We start from the raw sequence: 16954 nt of genomic DNA on the forward strand, positions 1-16954 counted from the left end.
TGTTTAGGACCCCACTGCTGTCAAAAAGCTTTCTGCTCTTAGGCACAGTTTTCATCCCTTTTTAAGCGCTGATCCAAAATAGTGACATGGTGGTGGGACTGAAAGTAGCAAGTAGATGGGCAGAAGAAAGGGAAACTGGGTGCAGAATCAGGAATCTTATTCTCTGTTGTAGAAATTGCCCTTTTGATAGCAGCATTGGGTGACGAGTAATGAAAAGGAGAACCCTCTGTTCCTGTGAAATCCACAAATGTATGGTCCCGCCCTTCCCCATATTCTACCTCCCCGTACCCTCTCATCTCCGGGAATTTTGGTTCCACACACCATCGGGTCCCCACTCTCCCATCCCCCACCATCTCCTTTGTTCCAGAGCCGAGCTGCAGTTCTGAATCTCTTGGCTGTTTGAAATCTTGTCTTTCAGGCTGTTAGAGCCCCTCTTCCAACTTGTAGGAATCACCTCCATGATGAAGAACTGACATAGCTCCGTTGAGCTTTTCTGTTACTCCCTCCAGGCCTTTAGTAGGCCCCAATGTATACTTGATGTTTTTAGGAGAATCAGGAGTCCATTCATGTAATTGCCTGTGGCAGATTGCTCATATATAACATTTAACTTTGGCATTACTGTTAGTACTATTACTGTTAGTACTATATGCTTGAAAGGTTTGTTTCTGAGAGAAAATATGTTTCAAGTTTTAAACAGTGAGCTGTTCTAAATCAGCCATCTATATTAGTAATGGACTTAGAGTCAGAAGGTTAGAGTTCAGTTCTAGCTCTCTCAGTTATTAGATGTGTGACCATGTGTGTGATCACTTGGCCTCTCTTGGCCTAGGTTGTTTGTATAGAATGTAGAGATAATAGGTACCTTTCAAAGATAGTTGTTGGGGGTTAAATGAGAAAGTATGTAAAAATGTATAGTAAAATATAAAGCCCCATAGTCCCAAAGGGTTGTGGCATTTTTGTGTGTGTTAATAATGACTGTGTTAGGTAAAACAACAAGTTCCTGCCCTCTAAGAACTCATCATCCAGAGAATAAGATGAACATGGACAATTATGGGATATGATAAATCCTATGACAAATATAAGTATAGGTGATCAAGGAGCACAAAGAAGAGCAGCTCTAGTCTGGAAATGGGTGGATAGAGAAAACTTCATGAAGGAGGGAGTTTCTTATCTGAGTCTTAAAGAAGAGCAAACCTGGCAAAGAAAGAAGAAAGGAAAGACATTCCACATTGAAGGAGAGGCAGTGGGGCCTGGGGGAATATTGTACAGAAAGCTGCAAATATGGCTGCAAATATGACTAGACCATAAACTGTCTGTGGTACCTAATCTGATTATTAGGACCACATATCTTATTTTGAAGAGGCGGTGTGACTGCACAATGTTTAACAACTCTAGAAACAGGTTTGGTCTGAAACTTGGTTTGACTATTTACGAATTGTTTATACCTAATTAAGAACCCCACTTCCATAAACTTTTAGATTCAATATGATGATAAAAGTATCTACTTAAAAGGGTTATTGCAATGATCATTTGAAATAATGTTTGCAAATCTCCTGGTATTTAATGAACACTTAATAAATGTTTTCAGTTTTCATGGCTATCCTGAAAGTTCTTAGGGCCATTCTTTCCCCTCAGTATTATGTAGTCTACTGTTCTAGGCTAACACTTTAGTTAGCAATGTTTTATTAATAAATACCAATGCTTGTTTATTATAATGGAATCATAGAAACAGTTTAAATGAAATTTTTCTTTGGAGTGGGGGACAGAGTCTCACTCTGTCTCCCAGGCTGGAGTACAGTAGCACAGTCTTGGCTCACTGCAGCCTCTGTCTCCTGGGTTCAAGAGATTCTCCTGCCTCACCCTCCCGAATAGCAGGGATTACAGGCATGTACCACCATGCCTGGCTAATTTTTGTATTGTAGAGACAGGGTTTCATCATGTTGGCCAGGCTGGTCTCGAACTCCTGACCTCCGGTGATCCACCCGCCCCAGTCTCCCAAAGTGCTAGGATTACAGACATGAGCCGCCACATGTGGCCCAGTTTAAATGAATTTAAAAAGTGATCTAGTTCAATTTTATTGTTTTGCTTGTTAAGATGCAAGGACTATTCAACACACAAATCAATAAATGTGCTACCTCACATCAGTAGAATCAAGGTCAAAAGCCATATGATCTTTTTAATAGATGCTAAAAAGCATTTAATAAATTCAGCATCCCTTCATGATAAAAACCTTCAACAAATTGGATATATAAGGAGCATACTTCAACACAATAAAGGCCATATATGACAAGCCCAAAAGCCATGTGTTTCATGCCAAATGGGGAAAAATGGAAAGCCTTTCCACTAAGATCTGAGAAAAGACAAGGATGCCCACTTTGACCACTTTTATTCAGCGTAATGCCAGAACTCCTAGCCAGAATAATTAAGCAAAAGAAATAAATGCATTCAAATTGAAAAGGAAGAAGTCAAATTATCTTTGGTTGAAGAGGACATGATCTTATGTTTAGAAAAGCCTAGACTTCACCAAAAAACTCATAGAACTGATAAATGAATTTAGTAAAGTTGCAGGATACAAAATCAACCTACAAAAGTCAGTAGCATCTCTATATATTAGCAGAGATCACTCTGAAAAAGAAATCAAGAAAGCAATCTTCTTTACAATAGGTACCAAAAAATACACCTAGAAATGAATTTAACCAAGGAGGTGAAAAATCTGTACAAAGAAAAGTATAAAACACTGATTAAAGAAATTGAAGAGGATTCACAAAAAAGGAAAGATATGCTTACGGACTGGAGGAATTCATCTTGTTAAAATGTCTTTACTACCTAAAGTGATCTACAGATTTAATACAGTCCCTATCAGAATACTAATTATATCCTTCACAGAAATAGAAAAAAAATCCTAAAATTTGTATGGAACCACAAAAGACCACAAACATCTATAGCAATCTTGAGCAAAAAGAACAAAGCTGGAGGCATCACACTACCTGAATTCAAATAATATTACAAAGCTATAATAACCAAAACATCATGGTACTGGCATAAAAACAGACACAGGTACCAATGGAACAGAATAGAGAACCCAGAAATAAATCCATACACTTTCAGCCAACTCATTTTCAACAAAGGCACCCAGAATGTACCTTGAGGAAAGAATGGTCTCTTTAATAAATGGTGCTAGGAAAACTGGATATCTCTGTGCAGAAGAATGAATCTAAATCTCCACCATATGCAGAAATCAACTCAAAATGGATTAAAGACTTAAATGTAAGATCTGAAAATATTAGAAAACATTGAGGAAAGGCTTCAGGACATTAGTCTGTGCAAGAAGTTTTTGGGGTTAAGACCTCAAAAGCATGGGCAACAAAAGCAAAAACAGACAAATGGGATTGTATCAAGCTAAAAATCTTCTGCATGGTAAAGGAAACAGTGAAGTGAAGAAACAACCTGTGGGATGGGAGAAGATTTGCAAACTATCCTTCTGACAAGAGATTAATAACCAGAATATATAAGGAACTCAAACAGCTCAATAGCAGAAAAACAATCTGAGTAAAAAATGGGCAAAAGACCTGAGTAGGCATAAAGACATACCAGTGGCCCACAGGTATACGAAAAAATGCTCAGCATCACTTATCATCAGGGAAATGCAAATCCAAACTACAATGAGATATCATCACACCCCAGTTTGAATGGCTTTTACCAAAAGACAAAAAATTACAAATGCTTTCAAAAGAGTGGAGAAAGGGAAATTCTTATATGCAGTTTGTGGGAATGTAAAGTAGTACAACTGTTATGGGAAATAGTATGGAGGTTTCTCAAAAAAACTAAAAATAGAACTAGCATATAATTCAGCAGTTTCACTGCTGAATATATGTCTAAAAGGAAGGAGATCGTTATTTCAAATGATACCTACGCTCTGATGTTTACTGCAGCACTATTCACAATAGGCAAGATGTGGAATCAACCTGAGTGTCCATCATCAGGTGGATGGATAAAGAAAATCCATCCATCAGGTGGATGGATAAAGAACAATGGAATATTATTCAGCCATAAAAAAGAACAAAATCCTGTTATTTGCAGCAACATGGAACTGAAGATCATTAAGTGAAATAAACCAGGCACAGAAAGACAAATATCACATGTTATCACTCAGATGTAGGAGCTAAAAAAGTGGATTTTATGGAAGTAGAGAGTAGAATGGTGGTTACTAGAGACTGGGAAGGGAAGAGGGGAATGAAGAGAAGTTGGTTAATGGGTACAAAAATACAGTTAGGTAGAAGGAGTAAGTTCTAGTATTTGATAGTAAAGTAGGGAAATTAAAGTTAAGAATAATTTATTGTGTATTTCCAAATAGCTGGAAGATAATTATAATGGTTCCAACACAGAAAAGTTGGTGATGGATATCTCAGTTACCCTGATTTGATCATCACACATTGTATACGTGTATCAAAATAACCATAGGTACTCCCAAAATAAGTATAATATCAATTTTAAAAAGATAATCTGAGCTGTAGTTAAATAATGTGGCTATGATATTATCCTGAATCAGTGGCACAGCTGGGGGTAAAATCGGGTCTGTTTCCATTCCAGAGTTTTTTTCATTAGTCTTAGAAATAACTGCCAAAAATTGCTTTGAGACACTGACCTATAGCACTGGCCACAATTTCAAGCAGAAGCAATGTAAGTTAACATTTTAGAAACTGGCATTTCTGTAGCTCTGCAGATTGGGAAAGATACCTTTAAAAGGAATGGTGTATCTCTCTGCATGCCCTCTGATGGAAGTGCTGTTTAGCAACAGCGTGTGTAAAGGACCAGTGAGAGGCAGGTAATAAGGAACCAGATAATTCTTAAATGAGTAACTTTTTTACCATCAAGAATTTCTTACGTAACCAAAAATCACTTGTACCCCAAAAGCTGTTGAAATTTTTAATGTTGAAAAACAATTCCTTATACATACAAATCCCTGTTTCTGTTTGTCTCACCACCAAAATGTAAAAATATATTTTCATAAGACTTATTAATTAAACATGTTCTACTTCATTCAACAGCATCCAACAAATCATTTGCCGAGTGCCTTTATACCAAGTGCTGGGGTTAAAGTGATGAGCAGAGGACTTATACTTTATTGAAATAAAACAGTTGTTGAAGTAATAATCATACAAATAAGTAGTTATAGTTATTTAAATGCTATGCATAAAATCTACTAAGGGATTAATAATCAGGGGCCAGGTGTGGTGGCTCATGCCTGTAATCTCAGCACTTTGAGAGGCCGAGGAATTCAGATCAGCCTATGCAACACAGCAGGACCCCGTCCCTATAAAAAAGGAAGAAAAAAAGGTTATATAGTAATGTTCAGAAAGGCTCACTTAAAGAGTTAAAGTTTTAGCTGAGATATGAAGGTTTAATGAAACAAAAAGGTGGAGGGATAGAGAAAAGGAGCTTATACTCAGCAAACAGCACGTACAGAGGCCCTGAAGAAGGACATAGTATGATCTGTCCTAAGAATTGAAAGACAACTAGAGTATTTGGAACAGAGAAAGCTAATAAAAAATGCAAATCCCAGTCATGAGAAGAGAAGTGAAGGTGTTTACTAAGTATCACCAAGGAAACCACAGCAAAAGGAGAAGTGAATCTCCCCCCAAAATAAACTGTGCTGTTAGAATTTTGTTTTAAAGATTCGTTGTCAAGAACACTACAATTTTTAATTTGCTAAGTAGAGTATTACTAAGATTTGGGCAGTTTTAATGTATTCTTTTTCATTTGATTTTTATTCCTTTCTATACTGACTTACTGGAAATTGAGGGATGACTTTGATGTGCTGAAGTGTTTAGATCAGTAATTTTCACTGTTGAACAGTCACAGAAAGAGAGAATCTTATCTTGTTTTCTTGGCTGGGGATTTTGTGTGGGTGTCTGAGGTGCAGCTGCACCATGAGTTTCTTGGCAGTCAGGACAGGGCACTTCTCAATGCAGTTCATCTTGAATAGGAAGAAACTTAAGAGTAAAAAGTCTACTTTGAATGCACTAACTTCAGTGGAAAACACCCAGGGCCTGAACCTTCCGCTGACATCCTGTTATTTGGTTAAATGGATACAGCAGCCTCAGACCCATGTCCAGGTTTTATGGTAGGAACACATGAAGGGGAGAACAGTGAAAGCTTTGTTTCAGTATAAAACTATCAGTTACCACATCTAGTTTTTAAATGTTTTTGGTTTTTGTTTGTGGTCTATTTAAGTTTTTTCTCTAAAGAACACTTAATAAAAAAGGCAGATTGATGGAAACCTAGCTTTGCTTGCAAGTGTGAATTCATAGTTTTATGTAGCTTCTCAGAAAGATTTTTTCAGATTTATTTATATACAGATAGATTCCCAGATCTGCTTTTATTGCTCACGTTTTCTTCACTCTCCTTTGACCTCTTCTGTAGTCTATAAGCATCATGTTTTCCAAAACCCTCAAATTAAATGCAGACAGTATAGAACTTCTCATTTTTAAGCACACTTGCATCCTTCCCTTTGCATAAACTCATCGTTACCCTTCATAAGCAGAAACCTTTGAGCTGCATCCAGTGCTTAACTGCTTGTTTATATCTTTACTGTTTTTTAGTATTACTACTTTCAGAGTAGTATAAAGTCTTGTTCTATGGACAGTGTCCCTGAGTTCAAATCCAGTCCTGCTACTTACTTTGTTGGTTCCATTAGTTTTTTTAGTTTTTAACTTCTAAAATAAAGATAAATATGTTAGAACCTCGTAAGTTTTTTTTAAGACATAAGAAAATGCCTACAAAGGACTTAATTTAAAATAAATATTCAGGAGAAGAGATGCTAGTTATCATTTTATTCTTGATTTAAGTCCAGTCTTCTAGAATCTATTAATAGCTGTCTTTCTGGTTGATGTCATTTAGTCTAAAGATCGTCTATATGCTGATGACTTCCCACTAATACTTCTGTTCCTAACCTCACTTTTTCCTAAGCTCCGGACTTGCAGGTCTGACTGCTACTATATTATCTACACTTAAATGTCAGATGCATACTTCAAATATAACATGTCTTAAAACAACTTTTGATCTCTATCACCCGCCCCTGCTCGTTTCCCCAATCTTTTCCTCTCCATTCTTTTCTATCTCAGTTAATGGTAGCACCCTTTGTACTTCTGGCTTTTGTTTAGCTACCAGCCCCTGTCCATTTAATCAGCACATCTTAATAGCATTATCCCCAGAATATATCCTGAATCTGACTCCTTGTTGTCATCTTATCTACTACCATCATAGTCTAAGACAATAATCCTTTCCTGTCCTAGGCAATTTTGTAATGAATGATCTTCTTATTTCTCTGTATTTCACCATAAGACTGGACCATTTTTAGTCTTACCTTGAACAATCCATTCTCTACTTTGAAGAACAATATTCTAAAAAAAGATTATTCCCCTTCTTTTTATTGAAATTAGAAAACTATCCAGAGTTCTTGAAAGCCTTTCATGACCTAGCTCCTCTCTGACTTTCTGCTAGTGTCTCAAACCCTGCTAGTTCATTCCATCTGAAGGCTCTTCTTACTAGCCTTTTCCTCTCTTTGGGATATTTTTCACCCATATCTTCACAATGTGCCTCCTTGCAATTTTTAGGTCTCAGATGTCAACTCCTTAGAGAGACTTACCCTGACATCTTTCCTTCTTTTCTTAAGTTAATCACTATCTGAAATTTCCCTTCCTCTTCCTTCTTTCATAAAGTGCCCCTCCCCAAACCCAAAGGAATTTAATTTCCATACAAGAACTTTATCCATTTTATTCACTGCCATATGCCCAGTGCTTAGAATGGAATCTGGTATTCAGAATGTTTTCAGTATTACAATACTATATGGGTGGATGGCTAGATGAAAGAATGAACAAGTATGTATCTGGTAATTTTTCTACAGCCAGAGAAATGATAGATTATTTCATCCTTACAAACTTTGTATAGGTGTTTATTTTAGAATTAATTATGCTAATCTTTGTCCTAATTGCTTTTATCTATCACTTCTGTTTTTGATTGTAAGGCTTTCTTCTCTCATAGAGTGCTGGATACAATTTTAGTACTTAATGTTAATTAAATTGAAAATGCAATCTAACATCTTTATATTCTCTGAAATTATAGAATATGTATTTCTGAAAGCAGGTGTGTTTAAAATATGCATTCCCCTTTTATCTCCTGCAGTTCATAATTGGACCCTTGAAGACACTCTTCAGTGGTTGATAGAGTTTGTTGAACTACCCCAATATGAGAAGAATTTTAGAGACAACAATGTCAAAGGAACGACACTTCCCAGGTGAGTCTTTGTTATGCAAATGTATTTTCCTCTCAGGGAGAGTTATATGCTAGATGTCTTTTCCCATACTGAATCTACAAGTTACTTCCATGACTGAGGGCACAAAGGAAATATAAATGTATCCATTCTTTAATCTTTCTAAATTATGCATTTTCAAGTTTTAATCAATTTTTCTTGTCTAAATAATCAGGCTCTTGAAAAAAATTATTTCCAAGGAACATGATTTTGAGTTTCAGATGGTGGGTCAACTATATTATTTGTAAATAACATCAAGGGTCAACTTTTGACCGATCTAAGAAAAACTTTTTTATTTGATACTGATTCATTGTTGTGAACACACCTACTTGAATGGATTGATGTGCATCTCTTTCTTGTGACATTTTAAATGACAATAACCATTGAGTTATGGTGTCTATACGTTATACCTGAATTTTAAAAATGAAACTAATAAAAAATAGCAGCCATTTAAAAATGTATGTTACATACAAGTACTTTATATTATCTCATTTAACCCTCATGATTAAAATGAGCTATATATTGTCCTTCCCATTTTACAGGTTAAAAAAACCAAGTCAGAGACAAGTTAAACATTTCACCCAAGGCAGCATTTAAACCCAGATAGATTTGATAGCAAAGTCTAGGTTGCCAGTTTTTCCCTTAGATGTCTGAATCCAGTTGTTTTCTAAATTTTATTTTCTAAATTATATCTAAATTGTATCATTTGCAAATACCAAATGATATAATTTAGAAATTATAATTTCTAATTAATTTAATTAACTTAATAATTTTGAAGGATTTAAATGTCAAAATTTGCAATAATTCTACCAGAATTTTTTACCCTTACAAGATTGCTTCTTAAGTTTTATTTTTCCCGGATGATTTCCTACATCAGAAAAGACTCTAATCATTTATTGCAATCTGATCATTATATGTAATGAAATACATACATTGTGTCCCTAGTCAACTTCCTTACATGCCCTATTTAGATAAGTATCCTTTGTTGCTTTGAGTTTTGTATTTTGGATCAAGTTGAAAGTTTTCAAATCTCTCTTAAATGTATTCTGAACACCAACATGAATATTTCTGATTTTATTATATACATGACTAGAATGATGAAATTATGGGGATTAGAGTCAATTTGATAAGTACTTCCTGAATATCTTTCATGTTCATAGTACAACTAGATGTTCGAAAGAAGACAAAAATCAAATAAAATATAGTTCTTTTAATTAAAACAAGTTCTTAAAACAGAGTCAAACATTAAAATAAAATTAGAGTTTTTTAGTTTATATATGTTGTCCTGGGTATGAGGAACAATAGGAATTTCCTTGTTGCCTTTTGAGAAACTTCTTTATATAACAACAACATGAAATAAAATAGGTTAATCTGTGTTTTGACAATCAATGTTATAGCTACATCATTTCTTTTGGTTAAGTAAAGATGATCAGAGATGCTTCCAATTCTGGTAAAATTGTGACATCACACACTTGTCAAGATAACTCCTTAAACAGTGAACATGTTACTATAGAAAAACATTATAAGCTCAGTTTTCAGGTCAGCCCATTGGAACCTTTTTTAGGGGAGGAGAAAGGAAAACAATAAACTCTTTCTTAAGCCCCCGTTATGTAGTCATGGAAATTAGATGAGTCAGCTTAAAGGAGCAATATCTATTAATTTCAATTATTATGTAAGTTCCAGAGCTCTTTGTATGGTATCTGTAGACATAAGATTTAGTTAGAAGAATGTATAAGAAAATGTATTACATATTCTAGATAGTTGGCCTACAACAGTCCATTATGATGTTTCTTTTCTGTGACGTTAAAACCCTTTACATCTGCTAAAGGTAGCCAAAACTATGTTTTATGTTGACTGTAGTGGTGATCTTAAACCTTTCACTGTGTTTTCTACTCTGTAATTGTTACTACCAAACATTATACTAAGGCTCTCTTCACCCGACACATACCACCTCATTTCTTTCAGGCCTATGTGGCCTTCCCTGATACCCTCACCCACTCAGGTGGAATCATTTTTACCTCTGGACTCATATTGAATCTTGCATAAAATTTTGTTATATATTTTCTTTTTTACTACATCTCGTTGTCTTTCTTAGCCTATTGATAGTTTGCTATTAATTCATGCATCCATCCATCCATCCATTCATTCAGCTATTATACAAACATTTATAAAGCTTCTACTTTTGGCAAGTACTACATTAGGCTTTGGGGATACAGAGATAAGACATAGGCCTTGCCTTTGTTTGATAAGTGTCATGTTAAAGGTGTAAGGGAAGCATTATAGGAAAGTACCTGAGAAGATAAAGGAAGGCATTTTAGAGAGGGAATGTTAGAGTTCTTTGCTCTTTAAGGTTTTATAGAAGCCTCATAGGAGTTCCTGTAATTTCTCCATACTTAGAGAGTACTGATACCTTTCTCTACAAAATGTAGTGTTTCAGAGTAGTCTTTGGAATCATACGTATTTGGGTTTGAATCCTTGCCTTACCTATTACTAATTATGTAACCTTAGGCAAGTTAATCTCTCACAAGTATCTTCAGCTATAAAATGGAAGTACTGTTATAAGGTTTTCTTGACTATGAAGCCATTGGTACAGGACCCAGCATATATTATATGTCTGTATTTATTGTCATTGTTATTATTATTAGACTTTCTGTAATGAAATCTTTACTAGCATCATACTTGGTTGTTAAGAAATCTTAGTTGAGTACTGGGCTGCTTGTATTTACAGTCCATAATAAAGTGATTTTATTTCCTTATTTTACTTGTGCCCCCTACATGCTTTCTTCATAGCTAATAAAATGGTTTAGTACTTCTTATTATATAAATTCCTTTACCCACCTGCCTCAATCCGTGAAGGCTTTTTATTTCCCACTTGTGACTTCAATGTACTTTGTTCAATTTTTAAACAGTTTAAACATTAGAATGTTAAAGATACAGATTTTTTGATACTTTAAAAAAGAATCAATATGCTCTAAATTGAAAACTGTTTTTTAAAGTGTGCTGTAGATGTTAAATTATTTACGGTTTTATTATCCTTTGTGAAAGGATAATAAATGACAGACGTAATTAATGATTATAAAATATTTTCAACTTTAGGCTGGGCGCGGTGGCTCACGCCTGTAATCTCAGTACTTTGGGAGGCCGAGGCGGGTGGAACACGAGGTCAGGAGATCGAGACCATTCTGGCCAACATGGTGAAACCCCATCTCTACTAAAAATACAAAAAATTACCCAGGCGTGGTGGCGGGTGCCTGTAGTCCCAACTCCTCGGGAGGCTGAGGCAGGAGAATCGCTTGAACCCGGGAGGCAGAGGTTGCAGAGAGCCAAGATCAAACCACTGCACTCCATCCTAGGTGACAGAGTGAAACTGTTTCAAAAAAAAAAAATTTTTTTTTCAACTTTATAAATTTCTAAATCATAGTAGGTCATAACAGAAAGTAACCTTAGAAAATAGAAACTTTTTCAGTGTAGCTACTAACTGATTAACATACAGGAGTCTTTCTGTAGCTAAGCTTGCTCTGAAGAGGTTTTTGAAACGTGTAACAAATTATTAAATCGCACAGGGATGAGCTCCAACAGTCATCATCAGTAATATGTAAAGTATTAAATGTGTTGCTCAAATATTTAAATTTATGTACTAGAAATATTTTCATTTAATATATATATATGTTTTTCAAATAAACAGGATAGCAGTGCACGAACCTTCATTTATGATCTCCCAGTTGAAAATCAGTGACCGGAGTCACAGACAAAAACTTCAGCTCAAGGCATTGGATGTGGTTTTGTTTGGACCTCTAACACGTTAGTATTCTCTCTCACTCAGAGGATGATGTAAAATAATATCCTGATCATCTCTGTGTTATTTAAGGAAAGAAAAAAATAAGATAGTAGGCCTCTAAGAAGAATCATCTATTAGCTGTGAAAGAAGTATAATACTTTCTTAAAAGATTTATAGGATGGGATTTTCTGTCACTGAAACATGAGTGTGAAATTTTCAAAGCTGGTTACTAATGTAAGAAGTTGTATATAAAAAAACTAGCAGTTAATTTAGAATTTTTAGGTTTAAAACTTTGGATCTTTGGAGCAGTTTTAATGTTGCCGTTACTGTAATTGGATATTCACTGAGGAATCTCTTAAAAAATAACACAATCTAACCATCTTGATGGCATGAAGCAATAGAGCTTAACAGTTTCACTAAGTACTAAGAAAAGGGGTTTTTAGATATAGATGGAAAGCAAAGACTCACTTGAAGCTTTATAAATTAACGAACTATACTGGCAGGAGCAGGAAGTAGGCAATGTTATTTGATTGTTTTGAAGAGAAACATTTGAGAAAGTGTTATGCAATATCTGTAAAGAAAATAAACCTTGTATTTATTTACTTTGACAGGAATATTTTTTTCCCCAGAAGAGAAGTTTAATATGTTTGTTTTATTTAATTTCAAATTTTTCAGAAAGCTTTGGGAGAAAGTGTGTGAAAAGTACACCTTTTAAAGGAATTATTTTTTAAGTCAAAAAAGAATAACAAAATTAATACAAGAAAAATGGCTTCCACAAGTTATAAAGTAGGAAACTAATGTTTATTCTCCCTGAATTCTTGGAGTTAGATTTTTCAGGTTTCTATGATACCATCTTGGGAATGGCCCTTCTAAAAAAGGGTAACTAGAATTGGTTGAATAGATTTCATGACTTTACTGGTGGTTCTTTTTTGGCTTGGACTAAAAGAGCAGCTGGTGAAACAGCTGGAACTCCCCTTATGAGAGTTGGTGGAAATGCACTGTTGGTGGAAATTACAAACCCTAGGAAACAGAACACTACTTGAAATGCCGAGCGTTCCATAGAGATGATGCCCTTTCCAACCTTTTCCTTGTCCTCACTTCCAGACTGAATCCATTGGGGGATTGTCTTCTGTGGGATTCTGTCCAATTTTTCTCATGTGAGTGGTTGGTAAAAATAGGAATTAAAGTATAGAATTTGTTTCTATTTACAACTTGATCAGGAATATTCATATTTTATTAATCTTGGAACTAACACCTTTCTAAGCCCCAAAAATTATATTACCAAGTCATTTGAAAAGAAATCAAACTAGTCGCAAAAAAGATTGTAAACAAATACTTAAGCAAACCATTTAAAAAGTTAATGATTTTAAATGTTTGTCTTAGAATGATTATTTGAGTGAATGTGCCCCATAGTGAGAACACTTATGTTAGATTTATTTTAAAAACCAACATTGTGAAATGAACAGAGATACATTTTAAAGGAGTTTTTTTTTTTTTTAAATCTTTTCTAGTCTAGTGCTTATTATTGAGTGTGGGACCTTATTTATCTATTTATTGTTATTTATGGTCAGAGAATAGAGCTCATAGTTGAAGGAGAACCTGAGTTGAACATCTCAGTGTGAGGCAGAAATAAAAAATGCTTTTGAGATTGTAGCTTTCAGCAGTACATTTCTTCCACTACAGGTGGAAGGGTGAGGGTGTGCACTCTGGCAATATGGAGAACTGAGTCTGCGATGTAGAGCATGTTACATATCATACTACACAAACATAGCCAAACCCCAGACTTGTCAGCCTAGGAACTTGGGATTTCTGTAGAATTCTTTATGTCACCACACTTCAAAATATGTTTCTGCTGGAGGCCTGGCCATTTAGGCAGTTTTTCACTGTGAGCTGTATCTCTTTGCAGCATTACGATAATATATTAGCTATCATTGTGTCTCTGTTCCAGAGAGCCCCGTGAAAATTAGTGTGTACTGACTGGGCTGAATTAGGAAATTTGAATAGTGATTTCTGTGTTTTGTATCACCGAAGGCCGTAGGCCCTGGCTCCTCCCTTGTTGTTTTAGACATACTGCTGGGGGTTAGCATCATGCCAGTAACCCCTGTATCTCTGGCATATAGACACCTAAAATTGAGTAATTGTTATTACTATTTAACCCAGGCTTTTATCAGCCTTAGCACTAGTCACTCTTTGGGCTGGATAGTTCCTGGATGAGTCTTTGTTATCAGCAGGGGGGACGCAGGGAGGAGGTTGTCTTGTGCACTGTAGGATGTTCGGCAGCGCTCCTGGCATCTGCCCACTAGATGCCAGGAACCACTCCTCAAAGTTGAGACAACCCAAAATTGTCCAATGTCTGCTAGGGGTGGGTGAGGAATTACCACCAGCCTCGAGAACCACTGATTAACCTAACCTAATTAGTTATATGGCTACCTCCTTGGGGAAAATACATTTTGGTGAGTGATCAGGTTTGTAAGTGTGTCAAAAATGTGACGGCTGTCTGGCTTCACTGAAGGAAGGGAGTTGGGATGATGGTGGTGATACTTTTGATGGCTCCCTTCACCCCACAGAGGACCATTCTGGCAGCATATGATTGGAGGTGCGATTGCTTTTTCAAGGGTCCCCATGACTTTGGCCACTCCGTCTACCACCAGCAGGGGCATGGTGTGTCCTTATGAGTTTACCTCTACCCTTCTATAAGTCTAGTATATCAAAGAGTTATAAGAAGCACAGTCATTATTTGAAGAAAGAATTTTTAAAAGGCTAGAGCTTGTGCATAGGAAAGAGATCTCCACTTTTTGGTTTTATTTTAGATAACTACTTAAAAAATGTCTTTTTGTATTGAGGTCCTGTCCTATTCAAATATTAATTTAATCGTCTGTAATTCTCTTAATAGGCCCACCTCATAACTGGATGAAAGATTTTATCCTCACAGTTTCTATAGTAATTGGTGTTGGAGGGTGCTGGTTTGCTTATACGCAGAATAAGACATCAAAAGAACATGTTGCAAAAATGATGAAAGATTTAGAGAGCCTACAAACTGCAGAGCAAAGTCTAATGGACTTACAAGAGAGGTAAGTTCAGAAAAATCATAACTCATGTTATGTATGTAGGCAAATACAATTTGTAAATAAAGTAATATGGGCATGTGCTTAAACACTTATATTTAGGTTATTATACACATCAGGAATATATGCATATTTGATTTCACATTTTTTTAGAAAAGTATATTTTTATAATTACAGATTTATTATAAATGTGTGTACTTGAGAATAAATGACTAGAAGAACAGTGGAGGTAAGTCAAATATAGTGGGATTAGATGTGTAGCTAAGTTTTATTTTTAACTTGATTTAAATAATTATGAATTTTTAAAAAGCTTTTTGCGGAAGAGTATTTCCCTGTTTTCCCTGTCTTTTGAGCCCAGGATAACCAAAATAGCTGTATAGTAAGTTGCCTGATATTTTTATTAGCCAAACTTAGGACTAATGAAAAATGCTATGATTTCTGATTGAAATATGTATTTAATTGCTTGACACAGTATTTATTATTTTGTAAAAAATAAAACTTTGGAAATTTTTGTGAGGAATTTTTATTTTTATTGTTCTATAAGGCTTGAAAAGGCACAGGAAGAAAACAGAAATGTTGCTGTAGAAAAGCAAAATTTAGAGCGCAAAATGATGGATGAAATCAATTACGCAAAGGAGGAGGCTTGTCGGCTGAGAGAGCTAAGGGAGGGAGCTGAATGTGAATTGAGTAGACGTCAGTATGCAGAACAGGAATTGGAACAGGTATTTACATTAAAAAAAAGTCACTTGTGAAGATGTTAACATTGCCACTCTGAGGAGGCAGGTCCTGTTTTTCTTCAGTTTCCTACATTTAGTTCCATTGTCTACTGTTCCTCAGTTGATAAAAGAATCATTTATGTTGTTAGCATTGATCAAAGTTCATATAGCAAAATAACACAGTAACTGAAAGATAAAGTTGCCATCATGTTCACTCATTCATGAAATCTTATCTCTTGCCATGTTCATTGTCTTGAGTAAATTTAAGGTGTTTAACATCTGTAATATGTTTAAGTTTCTGACTGTAATGTGGTAAGATAAAGTATATCTAGGTTTGAACTTCTCTGCAAAGGTAAAGGATCTCTATTAAACATCCATTTGAATCCTGTTAAATAGTTTTAGAACATAATCTGCTAAAAATTCTGAAGCTCCTTTCCAATACCTGCTTCTCCTGTTCAGTTACTTAAGATAGAATATAAGCATTTAGGCATTGCACAGAGTCCTTTGGAGAGGGTGAGGTGCTGGGAGAATTTAATTATAGGCAGATGCATTAGTTTCCTGTTCCTGCTGTTTAAAAAAAAAAAAAAAAGCCACAAACTTAGTGGTTTAAATAAACATAAATTTATCATCGTAAAGTTCTGGAGGTCAGAGTGAGCTGAGGCGAGCCTGCAGGACTGTTTTCCCTCTGCAGACTGTAGGGGAGGATGTGCTTCCTTGCCTCCTCCACTGGTAAAGCCCACCCACGTTTCTCAGCTCATGGCCCCTTCCTCTGTCTTCAAAGTATGTCATTCCAGCCTCTACTTCTGTGGTCCCATCTCCTCCTTCTGACTTTGATGATTTTGTTACTGATAATGAAACTGAAGAACAAAATGAGGATTATAAAACTTGCTCAAAATTAGAGGTGACTCAGTTATAAAGCAGGGGCAAGAACTTAGGTATTCTGCCTCCACTTCATTTTATGCACTGTTGCTGCCTTCTTAATAGAGTGCTAAGAAAGAAATGCAAATTAAGTGATGAATGACTTAAGGTCAACTCAGGAGAAAATATGCACTGTGCATTACTGTTTCCTTCAAGATCGCCATTTTAT

The 16954-nt window shown here is 35.5% G+C and overlaps 1 protein-coding gene across 1 annotated transcript in view; it reads left to right on the forward strand.

Moving 5' to 3' along the window:
• The window catches only part of STIM2 (stromal interaction molecule 2), a 166565-nt gene that overhangs the window by 125226 nt on the left and 24385 nt on the right, over positions 1 to 16954 (forward strand). Inside the window, 4 exon segments of the mRNA NM_001435938.1 lie at positions 8182 to 8293; positions 11994 to 12109; positions 14980 to 15157; positions 15696 to 15873. Of these exon segments, the coding sequence (NP_001422867.1) occupies positions 8182 to 8293; positions 11994 to 12109; positions 14980 to 15157; positions 15696 to 15873 (584 nt within the window).

The sequence above is a fragment of the Macaca mulatta genome, chromosome 5 (genome assembly GCF_049350105.2).
Source record: "Macaca mulatta isolate MMU2019108-1 chromosome 5, T2T-MMU8v2.0, whole genome shotgun sequence".
NCBI classification, from domain to species: domain Eukaryota; kingdom Metazoa; phylum Chordata; class Mammalia; order Primates; family Cercopithecidae; genus Macaca; species Macaca mulatta.